The 24904-nt window shown below is 32.1% G+C and overlaps 9 protein-coding genes and 1 long non-coding RNA gene across 16 annotated transcripts; 7 read left to right on the forward strand and 3 right to left on the reverse strand.

The window, feature by feature from the left end:
* Window positions 1–138: 138 nt before the first annotated feature.
* Window positions 139–1994, forward strand: LOC130669446 (uncharacterized). Its single transcript, XM_057472365.1, has 6 exons — window positions 139–521; window positions 586–992; window positions 1057–1156; window positions 1220–1321; window positions 1393–1551; window positions 1623–1994. Exons 1-6 carry the CDS (start codon window positions 228–230, stop codon window positions 1689–1691), a joined length of 1131 nt encoding a protein of 376 aa, XP_057328348.1. The 5' UTR covers window positions 139–227; the 3' UTR covers window positions 1692–1994.
* LOC130669452 (uncharacterized) lies at window positions 515–16899 on the reverse strand. Of its 2 annotated transcripts, none has more exons than XR_008990191.1 (4): window positions 16769–16899; window positions 14797–15075; window positions 1388–1687; window positions 515–630 (listed from the first exon to the last, which is right to left on the reverse strand). It is a non-coding gene; the product is annotated as an uncharacterized LOC130669452 (long non-coding RNA). The 2 variants fall into 2 exon arrangements; XR_008990192.1 differs by lacking the exon at window positions 515–630 and adding an exon at window positions 1131–1309.
* On the forward strand, window positions 2724–5309 carry LOC130669447 (uncharacterized). The gene is made up of 6 exons (XM_057472366.1): window positions 2724–3043; window positions 3106–3512; window positions 3579–3678; window positions 3820–3921; window positions 4906–5064; window positions 5138–5309. Exons 1-6 carry the CDS (start codon window positions 2744–2746, stop codon window positions 5192–5194), a joined length of 1125 nt encoding a protein of 374 aa, XP_057328349.1. The 5' UTR covers window positions 2724–2743; the 3' UTR covers window positions 5195–5309.
* On the forward strand, window positions 5547–8392 carry LOC130669445 (uncharacterized). Of its 3 annotated transcripts, none has more exons than XM_057472363.1 (7): window positions 5547–5822; window positions 5875–6020; window positions 6110–6516; window positions 7339–7438; window positions 7517–7618; window positions 7688–7846; window positions 7936–8392. In XM_057472363.1, exons 1-7 carry the CDS (start codon window positions 5798–5800, stop codon window positions 7990–7992), a joined length of 996 nt encoding a protein of 331 aa, XP_057328346.1. In that variant the 5' UTR covers window positions 5547–5797; the 3' UTR covers window positions 7993–8392. The 3 variants fall into 3 exon arrangements, with proteins under 3 accessions (XP_057328346.1, XP_057328347.1, XP_057328345.1); XM_057472364.1 differs by having other exon boundaries at window positions 5935–6020; XM_057472362.1 differs by having other exon boundaries at window positions 5547–6020.
* Window positions 8994–10771, forward strand: LOC130669441 (uncharacterized). The gene is made up of 6 exons (XM_057472356.1): window positions 8994–9417; window positions 9489–9895; window positions 9969–10068; window positions 10138–10239; window positions 10396–10554; window positions 10614–10771. Exons 1-6 carry the CDS (start codon window positions 9106–9108, stop codon window positions 10668–10670), a joined length of 1137 nt encoding a protein of 378 aa, XP_057328339.1. The 5' UTR covers window positions 8994–9105; the 3' UTR covers window positions 10671–10771.
* LOC130669443 (uncharacterized) lies at window positions 12019–13927 on the forward strand. 4 transcript variants are annotated; one of them, XM_057472360.1, is made up of 7 exons: window positions 12019–12179; window positions 12261–12466; window positions 12555–12942; window positions 13018–13117; window positions 13186–13287; window positions 13536–13694; window positions 13754–13927. In XM_057472360.1, the coding sequence occupies exons 2-7, from the start codon at window positions 12298–12300 to the stop codon at window positions 13808–13810; spliced, it is 975 nt and encodes a 324-aa protein (XP_057328343.1). In that variant the 5' UTR covers window positions 12019–12179; window positions 12261–12297; the 3' UTR covers window positions 13811–13927. The 4 variants fall into 4 exon arrangements, with proteins under 4 accessions (XP_057328343.1, XP_057328341.1, XP_057328340.1 ...); XM_057472358.1 differs by having other exon boundaries at window positions 12023–12179; window positions 12536–12942; XM_057472357.1 differs by having other exon boundaries at window positions 12026–12466; window positions 12536–12942.
* LOC130669449 (uncharacterized) lies at window positions 13985–17149 on the forward strand. Its single transcript, XM_057472368.1, has 6 exons — window positions 13985–14673; window positions 14733–15139; window positions 15631–15730; window positions 15790–15891; window positions 16771–16929; window positions 17010–17149. Exons 1-6 carry the CDS (start codon window positions 14158–14160, stop codon window positions 17064–17066), a joined length of 1341 nt encoding a protein of 446 aa, XP_057328351.1. The 5' UTR covers window positions 13985–14157; the 3' UTR covers window positions 17067–17149.
* A 251-nt stretch (window positions 17150–17400) lies between these two features.
* LOC130669451 (odorant receptor 49b-like) lies at window positions 17401–19549 on the forward strand. The gene is made up of 6 exons (XM_057472369.1): window positions 17401–17715; window positions 17773–18182; window positions 18235–18334; window positions 19047–19148; window positions 19211–19369; window positions 19434–19549. The coding sequence occupies exons 1-6, from the start codon at window positions 17428–17430 to the stop codon at window positions 19488–19490; spliced, it is 1116 nt and encodes a 371-aa protein (XP_057328352.1). The 5' UTR covers window positions 17401–17427; the 3' UTR covers window positions 19491–19549.
* A 61-nt stretch (window positions 19550–19610) lies between these two features.
* On the reverse strand, window positions 19611–22998 carry LOC130669448 (H2.0-like homeobox protein). The gene is made up of 3 exons (XM_057472367.1): window positions 22295–22998; window positions 19895–20082; window positions 19611–19819 (listed from the first exon to the last, which is right to left on the reverse strand). The coding sequence occupies exons 1-3, from the start codon at window positions 22575–22577 to the stop codon at window positions 19616–19618; spliced, it is 675 nt and encodes a 224-aa protein (XP_057328350.1). The 5' UTR covers window positions 22578–22998; the 3' UTR covers window positions 19611–19615.
* A 622-nt stretch (window positions 22999–23620) lies between these two features.
* LOC130669595 (uncharacterized) lies at window positions 23621–24791 on the reverse strand. Its single transcript, XM_057472581.1, has 3 exons — window positions 24626–24791; window positions 24275–24567; window positions 23621–24206 (listed from the first exon to the last, which is right to left on the reverse strand). Exons 1-3 carry the CDS (start codon window positions 24789–24791, stop codon window positions 24069–24071), a joined length of 597 nt encoding a protein of 198 aa, XP_057328564.1. The 3' UTR covers window positions 23621–24068.
* Window positions 24792–24904: the final 113 nt, after the last annotated feature.

Here is a 24904-nt window from a genome sequence, read left to right on the forward strand (position 1 = left end):
AGCTTTGCCTTCGGAGAAAACAACCGGGAAAAATACATATATTACACTCAACACTATAGATAATTATATGTTACAAACAATGAAGAATATAACAAAGGGTTTTTATTTCAACCAATCTCCCCTTTTCTCCCCACGACTCACCACCCGGGTAAAGAAATCGCCGTCAGTTCTATCCGTGCAACTGAAGAAGCAACTTCTTGACTAAGAGTTATAGATCTATCAGAACAATGAAATTGACAGCAAGTCCCGAAGCTGCTTTGCGATTTACCAAAATGAACGTTTACTTAGTGAGTTCGTGGCCTCCGTCGAAATCTCTTAGCAGAATTAGTAAAATTTGGTTCAATGTTCGTTGGTGGATTGCATTTATTTCAATACTACTGTTATTCATACCTCTGACTAATGGTGTTTATGTGTATCGAAACGATTCGCTAGTAATGGTGAAGGCTGCTTGTTTGAGTAGTGCATCAGCTCAAGCACTTTTGAAATTGATCATTTGCCGATTTCAGTCAAACCGTCTTCAAGTAAATCATCCCAAGTATTTAGCACACAAAATTTGTTTAATTAAATAAATATTTTTCGATTTAGCTCCTGCATGACGAAATGGAAATCTTTATTAAAAATGCCGATGCACTAGAAAAAAAATATCTACTAAAATATATTAAGAAAAGTGGTTTATTTCATGTCTTCGGGAGTCTCAGTGTGTGGGCAGTTTGCCTGTCATACATAATAGAGCCTATTTTACTGTCACATTCCTACCCAACGGACACCGCGTATCCATTTGTCGTGGAAAGTCAAGTATTGCGTACAATATTGTACTTGCAACAGATAATTGCTCTTATTTTCGTCGGAGCGGCTTTGATAATTGATTTTCAGGTGGCAACCTTGCTATGGTTCACTTGTGTAAGATTTGAAGTGCTAAGTCATTACTTTAGGGAGGTTTCAAACGAAACAGAGTTGGTGACGTGCATCAAGAAGCATCAGAAAATACTATGGTAACTTTTTGAAGTTAATAATCATTATGATAAGTTGTATAGATTTTTGAAAATAAATCGGTAGGTATGCTAATGAAGTTAAATACGCAGTAAGGTATATAACACTGAGCACAATAGCAACTACTACGATTGGGGTTATTTGTGGCTGTTTGGCATTGTTAAGTGTGAGTAATTAACAGGAAAAAATTTAAGTTGCTGGATACTGGACTAAAGATGCTTATGTACAGCATCAGCCGATGTCTGTTAAGCTACGAGTTGGTAACATCGTTGGGAATGCAACGATCGAGCTTTTCATTTATGCCTGGCCTGCTGACAACCTCATCCGAGTAGTCAGTAATTTTTATTTTAACCCTATTTCCAAGACATTAATCATTTTCTTACAAAAAAATACTTACTTCAGAGCCAAGCAATCGGACGGAGTGCTTACAACAGTAAATGGCTAAAAGGTTCCGTTGGTTTGGTAAAAACAACAATGAACGTAATTTGTCGATCGCAATCGCCAAGTACAATATCCATACATGGAGTAATGCCCAGTCTATGTCTGCGATACTACACATCCGTATGACTGCTTTATTAGCTTAATTTCTTGTAGCGAGTATTTAAAGATAAATATTTTTATTCCTGTTGCAGTTTCTCTCTACGACGTTCTCGTACTTCACGACTCTGCGAGTAGTCTACGCTGCTGATTCTGTCAACTGAAAAAAAAAAATTATACTTTAGCCATTTCTTTCTAGTAAAAATTATTCATTAAGAAATAGATATAAGGGAAAGGGGGGCAAAAGGGAGTAGGGTAGGCAAAACGGGGTACCCCCAAAATTTGATTAAAAAAAATTTTATATTTCAAATGGTTTTTAAACATTCCAAAATCACTTCTGTAGATATAATTAAACGTTACTTTGAATTTTTTTTGTTAAACTTTTTCAAAAATCGATTGTCAGTTGAAAAATATTAATGACGTTTGTTTTATGATAAAAACTATTAAAAATTTTTTTTCTTCTTTTGTATCCAATAAACATGTAAAATATAATTTTTCTTCATGTAAATTACTTACAAAAAAATTTAACTTAATCAAATTCGTTTAAAATCCAGAATTTTTTTTTTTTACCTTTTTTAGGGGCTACCCCACTTTGCCCGCAGAAATGAAAAATTTTTTTTTTCAACGGTAACTGAAAATTACTTCTATTTACTTTGAGTATCATTAAAAAAAAAAAGATTTAGCGTATTTGAGTCCTCGAAAACTTGGTATTTCCTTAAGTACCCCTTTTTGCCCCTCCTTCCCCTATATAGATAAATTTATGTATCCTAAAAAAATTTTGAATATAAAAAAAAAATAATAATCTCGAAATTTTGTAAGCATTGAAATTAAAAAAAGTCATCTATGTAAGTTTCTTTGAATCATTAAAAAACTATACAAAATAATGTTAACTTGTCTGTCTGCACTGTAAATGCTTGGATTTTATTAGCACTAATGTTACAAACTACAAATATAATAAATTTCTTCGTAACAAGTTGCAAGAAATTGAGCCGCTAGACCTATAATTAATATAATAGCTTCCACCGTTTCTAACTAGAGTTGAAAGCACAAATTACAGGTTCGATTAATTCTAAGCGTATGGGAAAACATCACTTGCTTCAACCCTTTATTAAATAACTTCCGCGTCGGTCATTATTAATGCAAAATTTCTCTACCCCCCGAACCTGCTTTGTTTTACTTAGTCTCAGTAAAACCGCGCAAGAGCAAACTCGTCGATATGAAAGACTCAGGTAACAGTCGCGAATTTAAAGTGACGCCTGAAAAGGCCGTTCAGTTCACCAAAATAACAGTATTTTTAACGTGTGCATGGCCACCGAGTAATGAATCGCGACTATTTAAACTATTTATGTATTTTTCAATTTTCCTATCATTTGCACTATTTTTACCTCTAGTAGTTTCAGTTATCAAGTATTACGATAATTTTTTCATCGTCATGAAGTCGGTAATTTTTATCTGTGGCATCACTAATTATGTCGCCAAAGTAATTACCGTTAGAATTTACCACAAAGAATTTCAGGTTTGTATTTAAATATTTTTCAGTGGATTTTTCAATCTAGAATTTATTGATAAACATAATAGCATCTTGGATCAGCAGTTGACGATTTCATCGACAAAGCTAGTGTCAGTGAAAAGCAGGTTTTGCAAAAATATATCGACAAATGCTGGAAATTTCAGTTTTTTATGACGTGCAGTTACTATCTGACAACGACTGCGATAATTATTGGACCTTTTGTATTGCCTCAAAAATTTCCTACCGACGCAGTGTACCCGTTTCCGGTGGATAATTCAATTATTTCACTTATCGTTTACCTGCATCAGTGCATTGTAGGGTATCAGTGCTCGGCCGGAATGGCTTTGGATTGTCAGGCTGCTTTATTTATCTGGTACTTGAGCGCTAAATTTGAATTGCTTATTTCAGAAACTAAGAATGTAGTAACTTATAACGAGTTGCGTCATTATATAAAACAACACCAAGATCTACTAACGTAAATATTAATTTATATTTTCAATTTAATGGATAAAATTATATTGTGAATTTTAATTTTATTCAGATACGCGGAGGAGTTGATTCGCCCAACGCGCGTAATGGCTTTTTCTACTGTTTCAGTGACTAAGATCGGAATGATTTTTGGTGGTGTTTTTTTGATTTCAGTAAAAATTTTTTTAAATAATATTTAAGAAAAAATAATTTAGCTTTGAGAAAAAATGATTTGAATCTAAATTATTTTTTTCTGAGTAAAAAAATAATTTTTTTATATTTATATATATTATATACTGTTTAATAACAAACAGGATGAACCGTTGGCAGTAAAAATTCAATTTGGAATAATGGTCATGAGTACGACAGTTAATATTTATGTTTGCACTTGGGCTGCTGATTATTTAATAACTATTGTAAGAAAATATTAACATATTTTTAAAAAATAGGCAAAATGAAGAGTCACAATATATATAACACAGAAAAAATAATAAGCTTGCATCGGAAATTTAAAAAAAATGTTTTGTAAATCTGAAAATTCGGAATTTTAATTTTTAATATTCTTTTGAACGAGTTTTGTCTATTTATTCTCTTCACTCTAAAGTTAAATTAGGCGGAGCGGCCCCCTGAAATTTTGATCAAAAAAGAATTTTTTTTTTTTTTTCGACTAATTACTATAAATCCGATATGTTTGCGCATTTTTACCCCTACACATGACATTTCGGGCAAAATGGACAAGCCCAAAATTTTGAAAAAGTGATTTTCTCATATTTTTATCGTCAAATTAAAAAAAAATTATTATAATTCCACATTTCTAGCCCTACGCATAACACCTGGGGCAAAATGGACCAGCCGAAACTTCCGAAAAAATTATTTTTTCATATTTTTCGGCCGTTTCTCTACGTAAGAGGCAAATTTGGTCACTAAAAATTTATAAAAATTAAATTTTTTTTTTAGTTGATAAATTTTTAAAATAAAGTAAAACTATAGAATTGATTTTTTTTTATTAAATAACAATTAGTAATTAAGGTAATCGAGAGTGAACGATTTATTACACTTTAAAAAATTTTTCTCGAGTAATATAAAACCAAAAAGAGTTATCAAGAGAAAGAAATACATTCTTAATGATGAAAACGATTTAAAAAAAAAAAAAAAAAACGAAAAAAAAAATTTTTTTTTCAGAATTTTGGCAAAATGTCCATAAATTTGTTCGAAATAGGACAGAAACAAAGTGATCTCATCATTGAAAGCCACAAAAAATAATAATTGACTTAGGGGGGCCGCTCTGCCCCACCCTCCCCTACTGAAATAGTAACTGAACTCTCACTGATATAACTTTAGAGAGAATCACGAAATCTGGTATGCAAATAAATTTTTCAGCAAAATTAATTGATTGACAGTCGAGTTCTACTTTGTCAGACGAAATCTTCAGCACAACGTGGATGCATGGACCGAAACTAAGGAAACTATGGCTCATTGTTCTGCACCGGGCACAAAAACCCGTCGTTATAAATATTCCAGGTCTTCTCAAGACACTTTCCAATGAATATTATTCTGCGGTACATGTCACTCTTTTGTATCAAAACAAATATACAAACAAAAATGAATAATTAAAACAAACTTTACTTGCAGTTTCTGTCAGCAGCGTTTTCTTGCTTCGCAACAATTCGCATTGTCGTTAATTCTTAAAAAAAAAATGATTAACTTTCACCTATAAAATTTTTCGCAAGACGAAGAATTTATTAGCGTGTTAATTTATAAAAAATGTCAACTATTTTTCCTTACTCAATAAATATTATCAACATAAAACCTCAAAAAATTGTTTTACTTTTTAACATTTAGTACTTAGACAAAAATTTTAACTCCGTGATAAAGACGGTAAGTTCTCTGTACTCATACAAAATATAACTTGTATATAACAACTGTCTATACATATTTAGCAAGTGCGAGTATCGTTTGTAAGGTACAAGACATGTAGAGTCGCCAGACCTATAATTAATATAATAGTTTCCACCATTTCTAACTAGAGTTGAAAGCTCAAATTACAGGTTCGATTAAACGCAAGCGTATGGGAAAACATCACTTGCTTCAACCCTTCATTAGACAACTTCCGCATCGGTCATTATTAATGCAAAATTTTCCTATTCGCGAGTCACTTTATTTCACTTAGAGTTAATAAAGCTGCGCTACAGCAAACATCGATATGAAACATTCAGTCAACAGACAGGGATTCAAAGTAACGCCGGAAGCGGCTATTGAATTTACCAAGACATCGGTACTCTTGACTTACATATGGTCACCTCCAAGTGCAAAGAAGGTGCGATTTATGTTATTTAAAATATTTATGTACACATCAGTATTTTTTTCAGTAATTTTTATCTTATCTCTGGTACTGTCAATCATAAAATACTTTGACAATTTACTCATAGTAATGAAATCAATGGCTGTTTTATGTGGAGTAACAAATTTCCTGGCCAAAGTAATAATTGTCAGAATATACTGCAAAGAATTTGAGGTCTATGTCGAAATAATTTTGTTTCTTTTCAAAAATATATTTTAGTCTTAATCTAATAGATAAATTAACACCTTAAATGCCCACTACAGCAAATAGAGTTGACTTTAAACGATTTCGTGAAAAACGCCAATGAAAGTGAAAGAGTTATTTTACAAAAATATGTCAACAAGTGCTGGAAGTTCCAATTTTTTGTGACCTGCGGGAGTTATGTGACAACGACCTTAATAATGTTGGGACCTCTAGTGTTGCCACAAAAATTTCCTACCGATGCAGTATATCCATTTCCGGTGGAAAATAAAATCGTTTCATGTATTGTGTACTTGCATCAGTCCATTATTGGCTACCATTGTTCAGCGGCAATAATTTTAGACTGTCAAATGGCGCTGTTTCTCTGGTACTTGTGTGCCAGATTTGAATCATTAGGATTAGAAATAAAAAATGTCACAAATTATCAGGAATTGCGTTACATAATCAGGAAGCATCAATCACTACTTGTGTAAAAACTTAATTATCTTTAACAGAAATATTATTTAGGGGAGGGTGGGGCAAAGCAGCCCCCCTGAAATTTTGATCAAAAAAAAAAAATTTTTTTTTTTTCGACTAATTACTATAAATCCGATATGTTTGCGCATTTTTACCCCTACGCATGACATTTGGGGCAAAATGGACAAGCCCAAAATTTTGAAAAAGTGATTTTTTCATATTTTTATCGTCAAATTAAAAAAAAATTATTATAATTCCACATTTCTAGCCCTACGCATAACACCTGGGGCAAAATGGACCAGCCGAAACTTCCGAAAAAATTATTTTTTCATATTTGTCGGCCGTTTCTTTATGTAAGAGGCAAATTTGGTCACTAAAAATTTATAAAAATTAAATTTTTTTTTTTAGTTGATAAATTTTTGAAATAAAGTAAAATTATAGAATTGATGTTTTTTTTTATTAAATAACAATTAGTAATTAAGGTAATCGAGAGTGAACGATTTTTTACGCTTTAAAAAATTTTTTTCGAGTAATATAAAACCAAAAATAGTTGTCAAGAGAAAGAAATACATTCTTAATGATGAAAACAATTTAAAAAAAAAAAAAACGAAAAAAAAAATTTTTGTATCACTTTTTGAAGGAGGGCCGCTCTGCCCCACAAAAAAAAAAAATTTTTTCAGAATTTTGGCAAAATGTCCATAAATTTGTTCGAAATAGGACAAAAGTAAAGTGATCTTATGGTTGAAAGCCACAAAAAATAATAATTGGCTTAGGGGGGCCGCTCTGCCCCACCCTCCCCTATTGTAAATTTAAGCTAATTTTATTCATTATTCAGATATGCTGAAAAGGTGACGCGGCCAATTCATGCAGTGGTGTTTTCTACGGTCACAATAACAAAATTTATCATGATTTGTGGTGCATTTTTCCTGCTATCGGTTAAATACATATTTGTAACTGTATACCGTCAATTGTAAAAATAACCTTTAAATTATAAAATTAATAACAATTAATAGGACGAACCCATAGCTGGGAAAATTCAGTTCGGGATAATGGTAGTGAGTACCACGTTGAATATTTACACTTCTATTTGGCCAGCGGACTGTTTGCTGGACATTGTAAGGACTATTCTTTACAGAACAATATCAAAATCAAATACGTTTTAAGATAAATTTATTATTTTTTAGTCAAGCAAATTTATAACAAATGAAATATTTGATATGTGTTGGACATGGACACAGCAAATGAGGAAATTATGTCTTCTTCTTATTCGTAGAACGCAACGACCTGTTGTGATAAAAATTCCAGGTCTTCTAGAGACTCTTTCAAATCAATATTATTCATCAGTATGTATTTTTATCAGTGCCAATAAAAAAAAGACAAAAATCGCAACTTGCTCTTTAATAAAAAAAAAAAACGATTCTTCATTTTTCAGTTTCTTTCTGCAGCAGTTTCTAGTTTTACAGCACTCCGAGTTATCGTAAATTCGTAAAATTGTTTTCATTCTGATATCATATTAAATACACTGGAAAAAACTTACGGAGTGACCGCAGATTAAATCCGAAGTGAAAGCGGACCTGATGACTGTTTGTTTATTCAATTCCCTCGGAGTAAAACTCATTTCGAAGAGGAGTTTATTTTAATACTGAAACTCTGAATTGGAGTAAATGCGGATTTTAAAAAAAATCCAGATCACTCCCAAATCACTGCACTGAAAATCAAAACTCACCAATTACTCCGCGTGTACAATGATTTTTTTTCAAACTCCGGAAATCCGAGTGACGGAGTGAATTCGGATTGAAATACAATAATCCGCGATTACTCCAAATTCACTCTCAATTTTTTACAATGTAGATTTATTTGTAAAATCAAAAAAAGTAGCAAAAATAATAAAAAGCAACAACAAAATTTTTGGAATTATTTTTCACCAAGTTGTCTTATAAATTACTCACTACGCATTTATTTAGTAAATATCAAATTTTTCAAATCTTGCTACTCTCTAAACATGAATTAGTGAAGATAAGTGAATATTCACTAATTCCAAGTGCAAACCGAACCACTAGTTCCAAAAAATGGTTCGGTTGGCACTCAGAATTAGTAAATATTCACTTATTTCACTTATTCATGTTTAGAGAGTAAACTTTTTTTCGTTTTGTTATTCAAAAACTAACATTATAAAAAAAAAATTTTCTATTTCTTTTTTTTTAATTTTTTAATCCTTAGTAGCACACTCGAAATTGTTATTTTTCTCTTTCAATTTGAATACAGTGCAAGATGTAAAAGAAATTAAATTGTAATCTCTATTCTTCAACAATGGTCTACACATACTAAACGCGAACAATTGCAAGTATCGTTTGTAAGGTACAAGACATGTAGAGTGGCCAGACCTATAATTAATATAATAGTTTCCACTATTTCTAACTAGAGTTGAAAGCGCAAATTACGGGTTCGATTAAATGTAAGCGTATGGGAAAACATCACTTGCTTCAACCCTTCATTAGACAACTTCCGCATCGGTCATTATTAATGCAAGATTTTCCTACCCGCGGAGCCGCTTTGTCTGGCGCATTTCTGATCGAAGTGCCAGTGCAATCCCGATATAGACATGAAACTATCAACGCATACAAAGGGTTACAAAGTAACTCCTGAAGGCGCTGTTAATTTTATTAGAGTGACAGTATATTTAACTTGTATATCATTTCCATTGACAGAGAGAACCAAAGTCCGCATTAAGTACGAAATATTATTATGGCTATCAATAGTTTTATCGATTTTTCTATTTGCGCCACTACTTGTCTCTATCATTAAATACTCAGACAACACATTTATCGTCCTGAGATCTTTCCTTCTTATGTCGGCGATAACTAATTTTGTTATCAAGGTCATTATTGTGAGGATTTATCACAAAGATCTACAGGTTTGTACTTGAATTAATTTTTGATCAATTTTTTTTTTTTTTATGTAAGAATTGATTATTGATAATCTTAGCAACTTGGATCGGCATTAAACGAGTTTTTAGAAAAAGCGAATGAGAGTGAAAGAGTAATTCTGCAAAAATATGTTGATCATACCTGGAAATTTCATGGATTTATAACGTGCAGTTACTATGTGACTTCAACTGCTCTTATGATAGGGCCGCTAATTTTGCCGCAGAAATTTCCTACTGACGCAGTTTATCCATTTCCTGTTGATAATCCAATTATTTCACTGATCGTTTACTTGCATCAGTGCGCGGTCGGGTATCAGTGCTCAGCTGGAATGGCTTTGGATTGTCAGATTGCTTTATTTCTCTGGTATCTGAGTGCCAGATTCGAAATACTGATTTTGGAAGCAAAAAATATTGCGAGTGTTGACGAATTGCGAAACTATGTTAGAAAACATCAGAAAATCCTCTTGTAAAAGTTTATTTTCGTAAAAGCAAAGTGAAAATTTTCTAGTACTTATTGGTTTCAATGTTTCTGTTTTCAGATACGCTAATGAATTGATTCGGCCAACACGATTAATAGCTTTTGTGACAGTAGTTATGACCAAAATTGGAATGATCGTTTGTGGTATTGTTTTGATATCAGTAAGAAATTTTTAACAGATTGATTATGTAATAATGTTTATAGTTAAGATTTTATTTTTGGGAAATTAGGATGAACCTTTTGTGATTAAAATTCAATTCGCAATGTTGGTTATCGTTACAACCATTAATATTTATGTAAGCACTTGGGCCGCAGATAATTTGATAACTGTCGTGAGCAAGAAAATATTATTATAGTGACTCCCTGCCAAATTGACTACAAATATTTTATCATTAAATGTTAAAATCTAATTTCTAGTCGATTTGACAGAGTCTATAAGTTTACATTTTACAATATTCTCAATAATGAAAAAAAAAAACTCTTTACAGTCAAGCACCGCGATGTCAAATGCAATTTTTGAAACATCATGGACACATAAGCCAAAACTGAGAAATCTCTTGCAAGTAATAATCCATAGGACTCAAAAACCTGTTGTTATCAACATCCCCGGTCTTCTTGAAACCTTGTCCAACGAATACTACGCTCAGGTACAAAATCCTTCTAGAAAAAAACTAGATACAATGTGACTAAAAATATTATTATTCAGTTTCTCTCAGCAGCATTTTCCTACTTCGCAGCAGCACGAGTCGTCCTCGATTCTTAAATTTGCCTGCCTCTTCAAACTCATACCCAGAATATATATTTTGTTTAAATATCGCTGTAGATATATATATCTAATAAATTTGCTAATAAAAAAGTTTAGATCTCGCAGATATAAATTTTATTTAAAATACTCAATATAAAAGAGTGACTGAGTTTCCTTGATTAACCCTGATTAAAAAAGTGAATTGAAAAGTATTGAAAAAGATGAGAAATGAATCCTTTCGAATACTTTCTATACCCCAAGGTTTTCATTTTGACATAAAATGAATATTTTTCAATCCCAAAATAATAAAAGAATTTCTGAACTTCCGAGGAATAGAAAAAGATTGAAATGAATTGAAATTTTTGAATCTTTCCGAATCCTTTTCAATACCTAAATAATCCGACATTTCGGATCAAGTGTGGGATTGAAAAAGATTGAAATGAATTGAAATTTTTGAATCTTTCTGAATCCTTCTCAATTCTCAATTCTTTTCAATACTTTCGAATTCCACTTTGGAATTGGAAAGTATTCAAACGATCGAAATTTCAATTCCATTCAATACTTTCCAAAACCGCCGAGGGATTGAAAAGAATTGAAATAATTTTCAATACTTTTCAATTCACTTTTTTAATCAGGGAAGTTTTAGGAAGTACCACATAACCTGGTACGCAAATAAATTTGTCAGCAGAATGAATCGATTGACAGTCTCCTACTTAGTCAGACCAAATTTTCAGCATGACGTGAATGTATGGGCCGAAATTGAGGAAACTGTGGCTTGTTGTTCTGCACTGGGCACAAAAAACTGTTATTATAAATATTTCAGGTCTTGTCTCCACACTTACCATTGAATAATATTATTCCGTAGTACATGTCACTTTTTTGTATCAAGATATATATGCGAACAAAAATAAATAATTAAAACGAACTTTGCTTGCAGTTTCTGTCAGCTGCATTTTCATGATTCGCATTGTCGTTAATTCTTAAAAAAAAAATGATCAACTTTCACTGATAAAATTTTTCGCAAAGCGAAGAATTTATTTGCATGTTAATTTATAAAAAATGTTAACTATTTTTCCTTACTCCATAAATATTATCAACATAAAACCTCAAAAAATTGTTTTACTTTTTAACGATTAGTACTTAGACAAAAATTTTAACTCCGTGATAAAGACGGTAAGTTCTCTGTACTCTTACAAAATATAACTTGTATATAACAACTGTCTATACATATTTAGCAAGTGCGAGTATCGTTTGTAAGGTACAAGACATGTAGAGTCGCCAGACCTATAATTAACATAATAGTTTCTACTATTTCTAACTAGAATTGAAAGAGCAAATTACGGGTTCGATTAAACGCAAGCGTATGGGAAAACATCACTTGCTTCAACCCTTCATTAGACAACTTCCGCATCGGTCATTATTAATGCAAAATTTTCCTACCCGTGGAGCCGCTTTGTCTGGCGCATTCATGATCGAGGTGCCAGTGCAGTCTCGTTATTGACATGAAACTACCAGCGCACACAAAAGGTTACAAAGTAACACCTGAAGGCGCTGTTAATTTTATTAGAGTGACAGTATATTTAACTTGTATATCATTCCCATTGACAGAGAGAACCAAAGTCCGCATAAATTACGAAATAATATTATGGCTCTCAATATTTTTATCAATTTCTCTATTTGCTCCACTACTTGCCTCGATCATAAAGTACTCAGACGACACATTTGTCGTCATGAAATCTTTCATTCTTATGTCAGCAATCTCGAATTACGTTATCAAGGTCATTATTGTGAGGATTTATCACAAAGAACTACAGGTTTGTACTTCAATTCATTTTTGACCAATTTTTTTTTTTTATGTAAGAATTGATTATTAATAATCTTAGCAACTTGGATCGGCATTAGACGAGTTCATAAAAAAAGCTAATGAGAGTGAAAAGATCATTCTGCAAAAATATGTTGATAACACCTGGAAATTTCATGGATTTATGACGTGCAGTTACTATTTGACTGCAACTGCTGTTCTTTTGGGACCGCTAATTTTACCGCAGAAATTTCCTACTGACGCAGTTTATCCATTTCCGGTCGATAATCAAATTATTTCATACATTGTTTACTTGCATCAGTGCATTGTCGGGTATCAGTGCTCGGCTGGAATGGCTTTGGATTGTCAGGCTGCTCTATTTCTCTGGTATCTGAGTGCCAGATTCGAAATACTGATTTCGGAAGCAAAAAATGTCAAGACTTTTGACGAATTACGTAACTACATTAAGAAACATCAGATAATCCTTTTGTAAAAATCAATTTTTGTTAATGACGAGTGAAAATTTTCGAGTATTTACTCTGTTTTTAACGTTTACTTTTGCAGATACGCTGAAGAATTGATTCGGCCAACACGATTGATTGCTTTTGTGACGGTAATAATGACCAAGATCGGAATGATTTTTGGTGGAATAGTTTTGATATCAGTAAGAAATTTTCACAAATTGATTGTGTAATAATGTTCTTAGTTAAAATTTTACTTTCGGGAAATTAGGATGAACCTTTGGTGATTAAAATCCAATTTGCAATATTGGTAATCAGTACAACGATAAATATTTATGTGTGCGCTTGGGCAGCAGATAATTTGATAACTGTCGTGAGCAATAAAATTATTATTTTAGTAGCTCTATGCCAAATTGAATAGAAATTTTTCGACATCGCTAGATGTTAAAGTCTAATTTCTAGTTGATTTGATACAGAATAAATATATCGCTACCAATTCCAAAAGGACTTACATTCCTCCTGAAGACCAAAAAGGCGTAAAAAATCAAAGTCTTTTTGGAATTAGTAAAGCGGCTTCTATGTTATACCATATTTTCAATAAAAAAAAAAAACTATTTACAGTCAAGCACTGCAATGTCAAATGCAATTTTTGAGATATCATGGTTGCACGCACCAAAACTGAGAAATCTCTTGCAAACTGTAATCCACCGAACTCAAAAACCTGTTAGTATCAAGATCCCTGGTCTTCTTGAAACCTTATCCAACGAATACTACGCTCAGGTAAAAAATCCTCCTAAAAATAAATCAGATACATTGTGACTAATAATATTTTTATTCAGTTTCTCTCAGCAGCATTTTCCTGCTTCGCAGCAGCACGAGTCGCCGTCAGTTCCTGAATCTCCCCATCTCTTAAAACTCATCTCCAGAATATATATTTTATATAATTGCCTATACCAGTATTTGCTAATAAAAAAACATAGATCTCTCAAAAATAAATTTTATTTAAAATATTCCCTTGCACTGGAACCTTATAAATAACAATTCGATTTTCCAGCCACCCTCGCACTATTTTAGTTTTCTATTGTTCATTGTTTCTACGAATGTACAGCTAAAAATAGTTAACACCCCACCCACGGCTGTAAGTCTATTCGTTGCTCCTTTGTTACTTCAACAGACACTACAATTAAAATAATTACTATGTAACCTGCAGCGTTGAAAGCATAAATTATAACTTACATTTTCTATGCGTATGAGAAGGTATCAGTTGCAACTTTCAACCCTTCGTTTGTGTCTTAAATATAACTGTAGTTATAAATTCATGATTTTCCGCGACTGCAAGATACCAGACGCCTTGCTATCTAGTACATCGATAATAAGTAGCAACTTGCCCCCACGCACTTCGTGTTTCATTAGCCAGTTTATTATCAGTATGAAACGAACAGCCAGTAAAGAAGGACTTGGAAGGAAAGGGTTCAGTGTAACACCAGAAACGGCTGTTTCCTTTACAAGACTTACTGTCTACCTTACGTGCATTTGGTCTCCATCTACATCATCGACTAAATTAACTTTCATACTTTTCGAGATATTTCTCTGGTTTTCAATTTTTCTTTCTCTAGGACTTTTATTTCCGCTCATTGTTTCTATCATTAAATTTATTGATGACACATTCGTGGTAATGAAATCATTTATTCTGATATCAGGAATTGTTAACTTCGTTATAAAAGTTATTGTCTGCAGGATTTACCGTCAGGAATTACAGGTTTGGATTTTTTTATTTATTTAAAACAAATTATGATAATAATTTTATTTTAAAAACAGGAACTGGGAACGTCTTTGAATAATTTTGTGAGAAATTCAAATGAAAATGAAAGATTTTACTTACAAAAATACGTCGACAAATGTTGGAAGTTCCATGGATACATGACTTGCAGCTATTATTTGACTACAAGCGCAGTTTTAATGGGACCCCTGATACTGCCGGAAAAATTTCCCAGTGATGCTGTGTATCCCTTTCCGGTAGATCATCCGGTTGTTGCGACAATTGTCTACTTGCATCAGTGCATTGTCGGGTACCAGTGCGCAGCTGGGATGGCCTTAGACTGTCAGGCTGCATTATTTCTCTGGTACCTGAGCGCCAGATTCGAAATTCTTATTTCAGAAACTGTAAATATTGCAAGTCATAAAGAAATTCAAGATTTCATTAAAACACATCAGGATATATTGAAGTAAATTTAGTTAATTAATTTTTTTTTCACTCAAACCAAATCGCGTTACAAATGCCATAAGCGCGTATCAGCCTATTATACGCCCTTATGGCACCAAAAAATTTTTTTCGGGAATCGACGTAGTTATGCCTTAAACGGGCAGAATTGCAAAAAAAAATTTTGGTACGCCCTTATGGCACTCAGGGTACCTATCGGGAAAAACATCGTATTTTTACTTGAAACGCGTAGAAATGACGACAAAAAATTTTTTTTCAAATTTAAAATTTTTTGGTACGCCCTTATGGCACTCAAGGTACCTATCGGGAGCCATAAGGGCGTACCAAAATTTTTTTTTGAATTTCTGCCCGTTTCAGGCATAACTATACGTCGATTTCCGGAAAAAATTTTTTTATACGCCCTTATGCCTTTTCAAGGATATTTTTTTCGGGATACGCCCTTATGGCATCAGTAACGCGAAATATCTTTAAAAACAAAATTTTTTTGTTTACTAGATTTGGAAAACAAGTAATTCGGCCGATTCGGTTGATTGTACTGACAACTGTCACAATGACGAAAGTCGGAATGATTTTTGGTGCCATTGTTCTCATATCGGTAGGAATAAACTATGGATTGTTATTTGATCGTAAAATAATTTTTATTTTCGAAATTAGGATGAACCGATTACTGTTAAAGTGCAATTCGCTATACTGGTAGTCAGTGCAACAGTAAATATTTACGTTTGTACTTGGGCTGCCGATAACTTACTGACTGTTGTAAGAAAATATAAATATTTAAGAAAATGAGGTAAAATGGGTTTTTATAGAAAATAACTCAAAAATTTCAGTCCACTTTTTTTTCAAAATTTTAAATATAAGGATATCAATATAGATCTGAAATTTTAAAGAAATTATCTTTACTTTGCTAATATAAAATATTCTGTCATATTAGCAGATTGTTGGATAAAAAAATTTCAGTTACCTCTGATATAGAGGAAGGGGGGGGCAAAACGGGGTACCCCCAAAATTTGATAAAAAAAAATTTTATATTTTTAATGGTTTTTAAACATTCCAAAATCACTTCTGTAAATATAATTAAGCGTTACTTTGTATTTTTTTTGATAAACTTTTTCAAAAATCAATTGTCAGTTGAAAAATATTAATGACGTTTGTTTTATGATAAAAACTATTAAAAATTTTTTTTTCTTCTTTTGTATCCAATAAACATGTAAAATAGAATTTTTCTTCATATAAATTACTTTAAAAAAATTCAACTTAATCAAATTCGTTTAAAATCCATAAATTTTTTTTTTTCACCTTTTTTAGGGGGTACCCCACTTTGCCCGCAGAAATGAAAAATTTTTTTTTTCAACGGTATCTGAAAATTTCTTCTATTTACTTTGAATATCATTAAAAAAAAAAAGATTTCGCGTATTTGAGTCCTCGAAAACTTGGTATTTCCTTAAGTACCCCCTTTTGCCCCTCCCTCCCCTAACTGACTGAAATTTTATGTTGCCGTAATAAAAAATTCAGTTCCACCATAATTTACAAACCGATGTTTTTTTTTCTTTTTACCAAAATTCAGCAAACCTTTTTTTGTCTCATAAAAAATTATATTACCCGTAAAAAAACATAATTGACAAAAATCACTTACAGTCGAGTTCTACCATCTCAAATGAAATATTCCACGCATCTGCGATCCATCCACCAGCAATGAAAAAACTTTGGCTGACAGTAATCCACAGAACACTGAAGCCAATAACGATTGACGTGCCAGGCTTTCTGGAGACCCTATCAAATGAATTCTACTCAAATGTAATTACCTTCGTACTATAAAAGGAAAAAAAACACACTCATATACTTCTCAGAACAGTACTAATTAAAACTATTTCCAGTTTCTTTCCACAGCGTTTTCATATTTCGCAGCGATGCATGCTGTAGTTAATTCATAGACTCCCCAATAAAATATTCCACTTAACGTCTTTTTCTATAATGACCAGCAATTATAAAACTACTTACGTATTCCTTTGATATATTTCTGATAGCTGATAGCCCATTTATTATGACGACGGATGAGTCGATCATTAGCATAAATAATAAATTTCTACAGACTAACGAACATTAATTACAGCTCACTATAGACAAGTACGATTTGCGAGATCCAATTTAACAAAAATTAATTACACGTCTATATTCGCACTTTGATACTTTGATGTATTATATTGTGAACAGTTTAGGGAAGAACAAAGCCTTGTTACGTATTGTTAGCTAGTTGAGTTTATTGCTGGCGTATTTTTATAAATAAAAATAAAAATGTACATTGAACCTGCAACAGTGGTTCGTATCTTGATGATATTCGGAAAATTAACCTCGACTTGGCCACCAGACCCCAATTCAAACAAATTTTCAAAGCTGGCCAAAGAATTTCTGTGGACTATTTTTTTCCTCAATGTCATTGGACTTCTGATCCCACTTTTTCTCGGCGCTTATTACAATAGGCGTGAAATTATTATGATGATGAAATCTTTGTCCGAATTGACTGCACTGGGAGATGTCTTTTTCAATTTACTACTTTGTAAAATTCAGCGACGCCAATTATTCGTAAGTTATACTGCAAGTGATATTTTTTTTTCAAAATAACGTAATTTTTCATCATAGGTTTTGTTAAAAGAAATAGCTGACTATGTAAAAACAATAAAAGGAAATGAGAAAGTTGTATTTCGTAAATATGTGAGCCGTTACTTTCCATTTTGCATTTTTGTGGGGCTTTCGTATTTTCAAACAGCCATAGCATTTTCATGTGGGCCACTTTTCATGAAGCAAATACTACCAGCAGACACTTGGTACCCTTTTGGAGTAAAACCTTTTACAACACGACACTATATTATATATATTCAGCAAATTTTGGCTATTTTGCAAACGGGGATGGGCATTACCGTTGATTTTATGGTCGCCCTGCTACTGAGTTACTCTTCAACAAAACTAGAATTACTCTCAAACAAGTTGCAAGATGTCAAAAATAATGAAGAGCTCAAAATTTGCATATACGAGCACCAAAATTGCATACGGTAAGAAATTAATTTTTTTCAAAAATCCCGAGTTATGTACAGCAATTTTCAGATTTGTAAAACAACTTTGCCAGTCTGTGAAATTTATCATTTTGAAAAGCAACGTGACCATGGCTATGGCTGTAATTTTTGGGGCGATCCCGCTTATTTATGCAAGTATAATAACCAAATAATCATAAATAGGGGAGACCGGGGCAAGACGGCCCACCTAAGCTGGTTATTATTATTTGTGGCTTTTAACCATCAAGTCGATTTACTCTTGTCCAACTTGAACTCAATTCACCAAAATTTTGGTGAAGCTCCTGAAAAAAAATTTTTTTTTTTTTGGGCAAGACGGCCCCCTCCGAAAAAAAATGAAAAAAAAAATTTTTTTTTTTAATTGTAAAAAAATTTCCCGCGTAACAAATGTTTATATTTTTCTCTTTAACAACTGTATTTACTTTAATATTACTCGAAATAACCTTTTTTGATATAATACGAGTCATTTTTTCACATCTGTAGAAAATTGATTATTGGTTTTTTTAACTTTTTCAAATGCTCTATTTTAATCCAAATCCATATAATTAACCAAAAAATGATATTTCTATTAAATTAATCATGACTAGGTTATAATACTATGAAATACATTTTCTTTTAGAATTTTTGAGTGGTTCATTTTGCCCCAAGTTTCACGTATCGGGCTAAAAATGAGTAAATAATCTAAATTTGTGATAATCAAAAGAAAACAAGAAAAAAAAATTTTTGGTTAATTTTTGAGGTTGGCCTTCTTGCCCCAGGTGGGCCGTCTTGCCCCGGTCTCCCCTACTAAAAATTTGATTAAAATGATCATTTTCAGGAATTTTTAATTTTTGTTTTTCGAAATAGCGTCAACCTCTTCCAGTATTGTCACAGTTTATTTTAATGGTATTTGGCGGGTGTTTGAGACTGTACATAAGTGCTTGGCCGGCTGACGATCTGCGTGAGATGGTCAGTAACCAAAAAAAAAAAAAATTTTTAATTAATTGTAATAATCTAAATATTTTTTCAAGAGTGAGAAAGTCGCCTGGTCCGTCTATAAGTCTTCGTGGATCGGAAATTCGATAGAAATGCAAAAGTCGACGGCGATTATGATCCGTCGAGCTCAAAAACCTCTCGTCATAACAATTGTCGGGATTCTTCCTGCTCTTACTCTTCAATTTTACGCCACCGTAAGATTTAAATACAAATTTTTTTTTTTTAACATTTAGAAAAAGGTAATTTTTGATTTTACAGTTTCTATCAACTACTCTCTCGTACTTCATGACCCTCCGTGCAGTATTGGGAGAATAATTATATATATAACGTGAGAAAATATTAAAATGTCTTAAAAAAATTATTTTATTTATTATCAATTATTAATAAGAAATATATATTTATTTATAACTAGATTAAATATTTTACTTATAAAATAAATTTCATATATCAACTTGAATTTCTTCCTCTTCTTCATTCATTTCTGATTTTTCAGTCTGACTATTTGTAGATAAATTTTCTGAATCCTGATTTTTTGATTTTGATGATAAATTTTTTTGTACTAAATCCGATCCTCCTGGTATTATATTTTCACTTTCTTTAGTATGTCGCCATTTCATTCTTCGATTTTGAAACCATACTTTGACCTGGAAAAAAAATATTTTCATATGAAAAATCAAAAGTTTAGTAATTTCAAGCTTATTTCCCGTCAGAAAACATACTTGGGCATCAGTAAGTCCTAAAGTAGCCGCTAATTGCCGTCTGTCAGGTTTAGTAATATATTTTTGTAACGAAAATCTCTTCTCCAGACCTTTTCGTTGCAGCGCACTGAAAACGGCTCTCGACCACGATCTTTTTCTACGTGTACCACTTTCAGTGTTAGTTGTCGTCGTCGTAGATGAAATCGGCACTAAAAAATCAAAAAAAAAAACACTCAACTAATCCATGTATATTAGGGTGAGCCAAAAAAACAAACCTATTGAATTTATGTCTTAAAAAGGACCTATATATCGAGAAAAAAATTCTCCTATTGGGCAAAATTTTTAGCACAATTTTAAAAGGTGTCGGTAGCCATTTGAAATTTCCCATTTAAATAACATGCAAAAAAATTTTTTTTTATTAAAAATATTATAACTTTTGAACCGTGTGAGATAAAAATTCGGCTCAAGAATATTCTTGTAGGGCATTAAATTTCTTAAAAGAAAGTCCTGGGAGTCGAATTTGTAAACTTGATATTTCGTATACTAACAGGCCATCAAAGTCTAGAGTAAACAGAATCATACAAATTTAAGGCTTTATTATTAAAAATATCAATACTACGAGAAAATTTGTTCTACATGTAGTGCAATGAAATCACCAACAATATCCACGTTGTAACAAATAATATTTTGTTATCGATCACAATAAAAGAAAAGTATTTGGAAAATCCAAATAAAACCTTAAATTTGTATGATTCTGTTTACTCTAGACTTTGATAGCCTGTTAGTATACGAAATATCAAGTTTACAAATTCGACTCCCAGGACTTTCTTTTAAGAAATTTAATGCCCTACAAGAATATTCTAGAGCCGAATTTTTGTCTCACATGGTTCAAAAGTTATAATGATTTTAATCAAAAAAAATTTTTTTGCATGTTATTTAAATGGAAAATTTCAGATGGCTACCGACACCTTTTAAAATTGAGCTAAAAATTTTGCCCAATGGGAGAATTTTTTTTTCGATATATAAGTCCTTTTTAAGACGTAAATTCGATAGGTTGGTTTTTTTGGCTCACCCTAATGCATAAGTAAATAAAAAAAATATCTCAAATATCCCAAATAATTCGAATTTTTTAAAATGAAACTATTTCGCAATTTCTCATCGCGATTTCTCAAGGCACAGAAGTAAAACAAAGTATGCATTACACGCTGTGAAGATTTCGTCGAGTACGTCTGTACTTGGATGTGATTTACAATCTCAAAGTATACAACATGTGTCGTGATCTAAACATGCTCCCCATGTTTTATTACCCGCAGACGTATTTTACTAATTGTATAAATTATTTAAATTTATTATCATTTGTTTACGTCTTGCGGTTGTATCTAAATTCATTTATTTTTACTGGCCTTAGAGTTTTGTTTTTTTTCATAATTATTTAATTGTAGCTTGAATGGATTTTTTTGACAAATCATCGGCTGAGGTATAAAAGACTGTTTACACAGCGGGGTAAGTCATGCGAGGCACTTAGGATATCGTTTAAACATAGACAGGAAACGCGAGAATACACTAAAGTCTAAATATTATGGTCTCTATTTGTTATAGATATTCAGGGAAACAAGACTGCTGTCCATATGCTCCGATTCATGATGTAACATTACACTTGACATTATTATTCTTTTTAATAGCTTAATTGTAATTTACTATTTACTTAAAAAAAAATATAATTTTCGTTGGTTTTAAATTTCTTGCAATTTTTGTTTTTCTAATTGTAAAATTTAAATCTTTCAATCTGATATAGGGGAAGGGGGGGGCAAAACGGGATACTTAACGAAAAATTTAGTTTTTAGGGACATAAATATCGTAAATTGGCTTCATTTTGATTCTATTTGAAATAAATATAACGAATTTTAGACGGCCATCAGAAAAAAAATTTTTATTTTCTGCGGGCAAAATGGGATACCCCAAAAAAAATTAAATTTTTTTTTTTTTTTTTTCAAGTGAATAAAATTGATGTAATAATGTCTTTCTAAATTGATGTAAGTAATAAAAATTACTCTCAACATATTTTTAAAGAAGTTTTTCCTTGTTATTTCTTTTCAAAATTTGAAATTGGCGCCAATATTATACTTTTCGCAAAAAATATAAAAATGTTTTTTTTTAGCTTTTAATAGTGTAAAATGATACTAGATGTCATTTTTGACCATTTTCGAAAGTTTTTCGAGAAAAAAAAATTTTGACGAAATTTTGAGGGTATCCCATTTTGCCGGCCTATCCCGTTTTGCCCCCCCCCTTCCACTAATTTTAAAAAAATAAATTAAAATTTTTTTTATTACTCCAAAATATTATAACTGTGATTTAAAAATAATTTTGTGGGTAATTGAAAAAAATTGAACGCAGGATTATAAAAAATAATAGTGTAATTACCTCGTGGAATTGGCCTGAGAGGAGATGGCCGGCAAATATTTTGATATTTTTCAATTACACTAGTATAATTGGTACAAATCACCGGTGACGTTTCTGAGCCCGTAAAATTACAAAATGTCATACACTTGCTACAGCCACCAATACACGGACACTCATGACCCGAATAACCGAACAACTTAATAGTAACTTTTGGCAAAGTTTTGTTACAAAAATCCTTAGATAAAATTCTGTCCACCCCAAACTTAAGTTTCGGGGAGTCCGCAATGTGAGTACTGTACTCCATTTTTATTTCCACTTGTCAATTTAACTTGAAATAAAATAAATTAACATTGTAATCCGAAGGTAAAGAAATAAGTATTTACCGAACGAAGGAATAAATTAATCTGATGGACCGAAGAAATTTGAGTTTAAGTTTACGTTAAACAAAAATCGTCATTTAGTAGCAGACAGTGTAGTGAGATCCCGGTGATTTGCCACTAAAACTAAACGGAGGCGTGGCTTATTTTAAAATAAAATTTCGTGGGCACCAAGATGATGATCATCCGGAAGCTGAGAAAATAAATATTGGTTATATACATTAAACAATCTTAAGTAGATTATACTGCTGCCTTTATTTGTTTACTTAATCCTCATTTTCGTCTTTATCCTCATACTCAATCATAACATATCTCGATAAATTTTATTCATAAATAAAATATAATAATAAATGCATTAAATTAATGGAGAATAAACAATTTACACTGTGAAAAATCCGGAGTGAATTGGGAGTGAAATAAAATCCGAATTCACTCTGGATTCACTCCGCCACTCGGAGTTCCGGAGTTTTAAAAAAAATCACTCCGCATGCGGAGTGAATTGGGAGTTTTTTTTAGCAGAGTGATCTCGGATTTTATTTCACTCCCAATTTACTCCGGTCTGGAGTTTTAACATTTAAATTAATTTATATGAAACTGCTAAGCAATGTGTGTGTGTGTGTGTGTGTGTGTGTGTGTGTGTGTGTGTGTGTGTGTGTGTGTTTGCGTGCATGTGTGTGTTTGGGTGTGTGCAGGTGTTTGTGTGCGTGTGTGCAAATGTGTGCGTGTGTGTGTGTGCGAGTGCGCGTGTGTGCCTAAATATGTATGTGTGTATGCGTGTGCATATCAGCTGATCAATAATGTAATACACGAGTTTTTACTTCGATTTTATTGAGTGGAACAATTTTTTATTAATAATATTTTCAAAACTCCGCTCCGGAGTGAATTTCACTCCGGAGGGATTAAATTAATAAAAAATTATCTACTCCGCGAAAACTCCCCTGCGGAGTGAATTTCACTCCGAGGGGAGTTAATAATTAAAAATTCATTCACTCCGCATTCACTCCGGATTTAATCCGCATTCACTCCGTGAATTTTTTACAGTGTATTAAATAAATTATTAGCAAATATATAATTAAATGAATTTTTATTAAATAAAGTGAGTAAATTATTATAAAAGTAATCCTTGGACGCCATATGGTTATCTTCAGATCCACCGGCGATGTATACAGACACTTAAATGTTTATTTGAGAAAGCGTATACGAAGCTTTATACCACCTACATATCGAGAATATTCTCCGTAGTTTGTGTACTTATTCATCGTAGTTTATCTATCCTCGCACACATACGCACACAGATAATTATTACATACGGGTCTTATTGGATTTTATTTGATTTCAAAACGCTTACAGTTAATGATAAAGAAAATTTCAATTGCCAACGGATATTGACAGCATCAGCCAATAAATAATAACCAATTTTATTTCGATTTAGTGTAGGAAGCGTACTCGCGAGAAAGCATTATCATCCCACGGTAGAGTCTGTCGGTATCGTATTCATTTTCTGCTGGATCTATTGTAAATATATGACGTTTTGGTCTCGTATATTTTTGCAAGTTCTGAAAAATTTTGAAAAAATTGTTATCTTATTAAAAATAAATAAATTCAATTACATAAAAATATTTACAGATAAAACGATGACATTTCCTTGAGCAGCTTGATTTTTTTTCAAAGAAGTGATGACGAGGGTGAGAAGGTAACCGCCGAAAGCAAGAAATGATAGAGTTGTCAGTGTAAATTGAAATATTTTTGAAATTTTAGTGTCTTCCCCTTTTTCTTCCCACCAGTCGCCATGTCTACGTAATGATTTATTACCAATTTTTTTTAGGGGCAATTTTATTGGTAAAGTTCTTCCCTGTAGACCTTCTTCTTCTACTTCTTCATCTTCTTTTTCTTCTTCTTCTTCTACAACATCGCTTCCTAAATTTATTTAAGAACAATAAGTACCTGAAGTAAATAAGCCAAAAAAATTACGAACCAGTTTCAATAAAGTTGTTCTTAATCTTCAGCAATTGTTCCATTGGAAGTTCACTGAGACTTTGCACTTCTTGAGGGTACAGCTCCAAGTACCCAGAAGGTAAAAAACTTATCAAAGTGAAAATATATATTAAATATATATAATTATTTTTTGACAATAAAATCATGACTGGATTAGCTGACGACAAATTTTTCACTGAGACTCAAAGTGCGAATACTGAATTTGCTGAGTCTTAGTTTTAGTCTAGGTCTCCGTATTTCCGGTTGAGCAACAATGCGA

The sequence above is a fragment of the Microplitis mediator genome, chromosome 6 (assembly GCF_029852145.1).
Source record: "Microplitis mediator isolate UGA2020A chromosome 6, iyMicMedi2.1, whole genome shotgun sequence".
NCBI classification, from domain to species: Eukaryota; Metazoa; Arthropoda; class Insecta; order Hymenoptera; family Braconidae; genus Microplitis; species Microplitis mediator.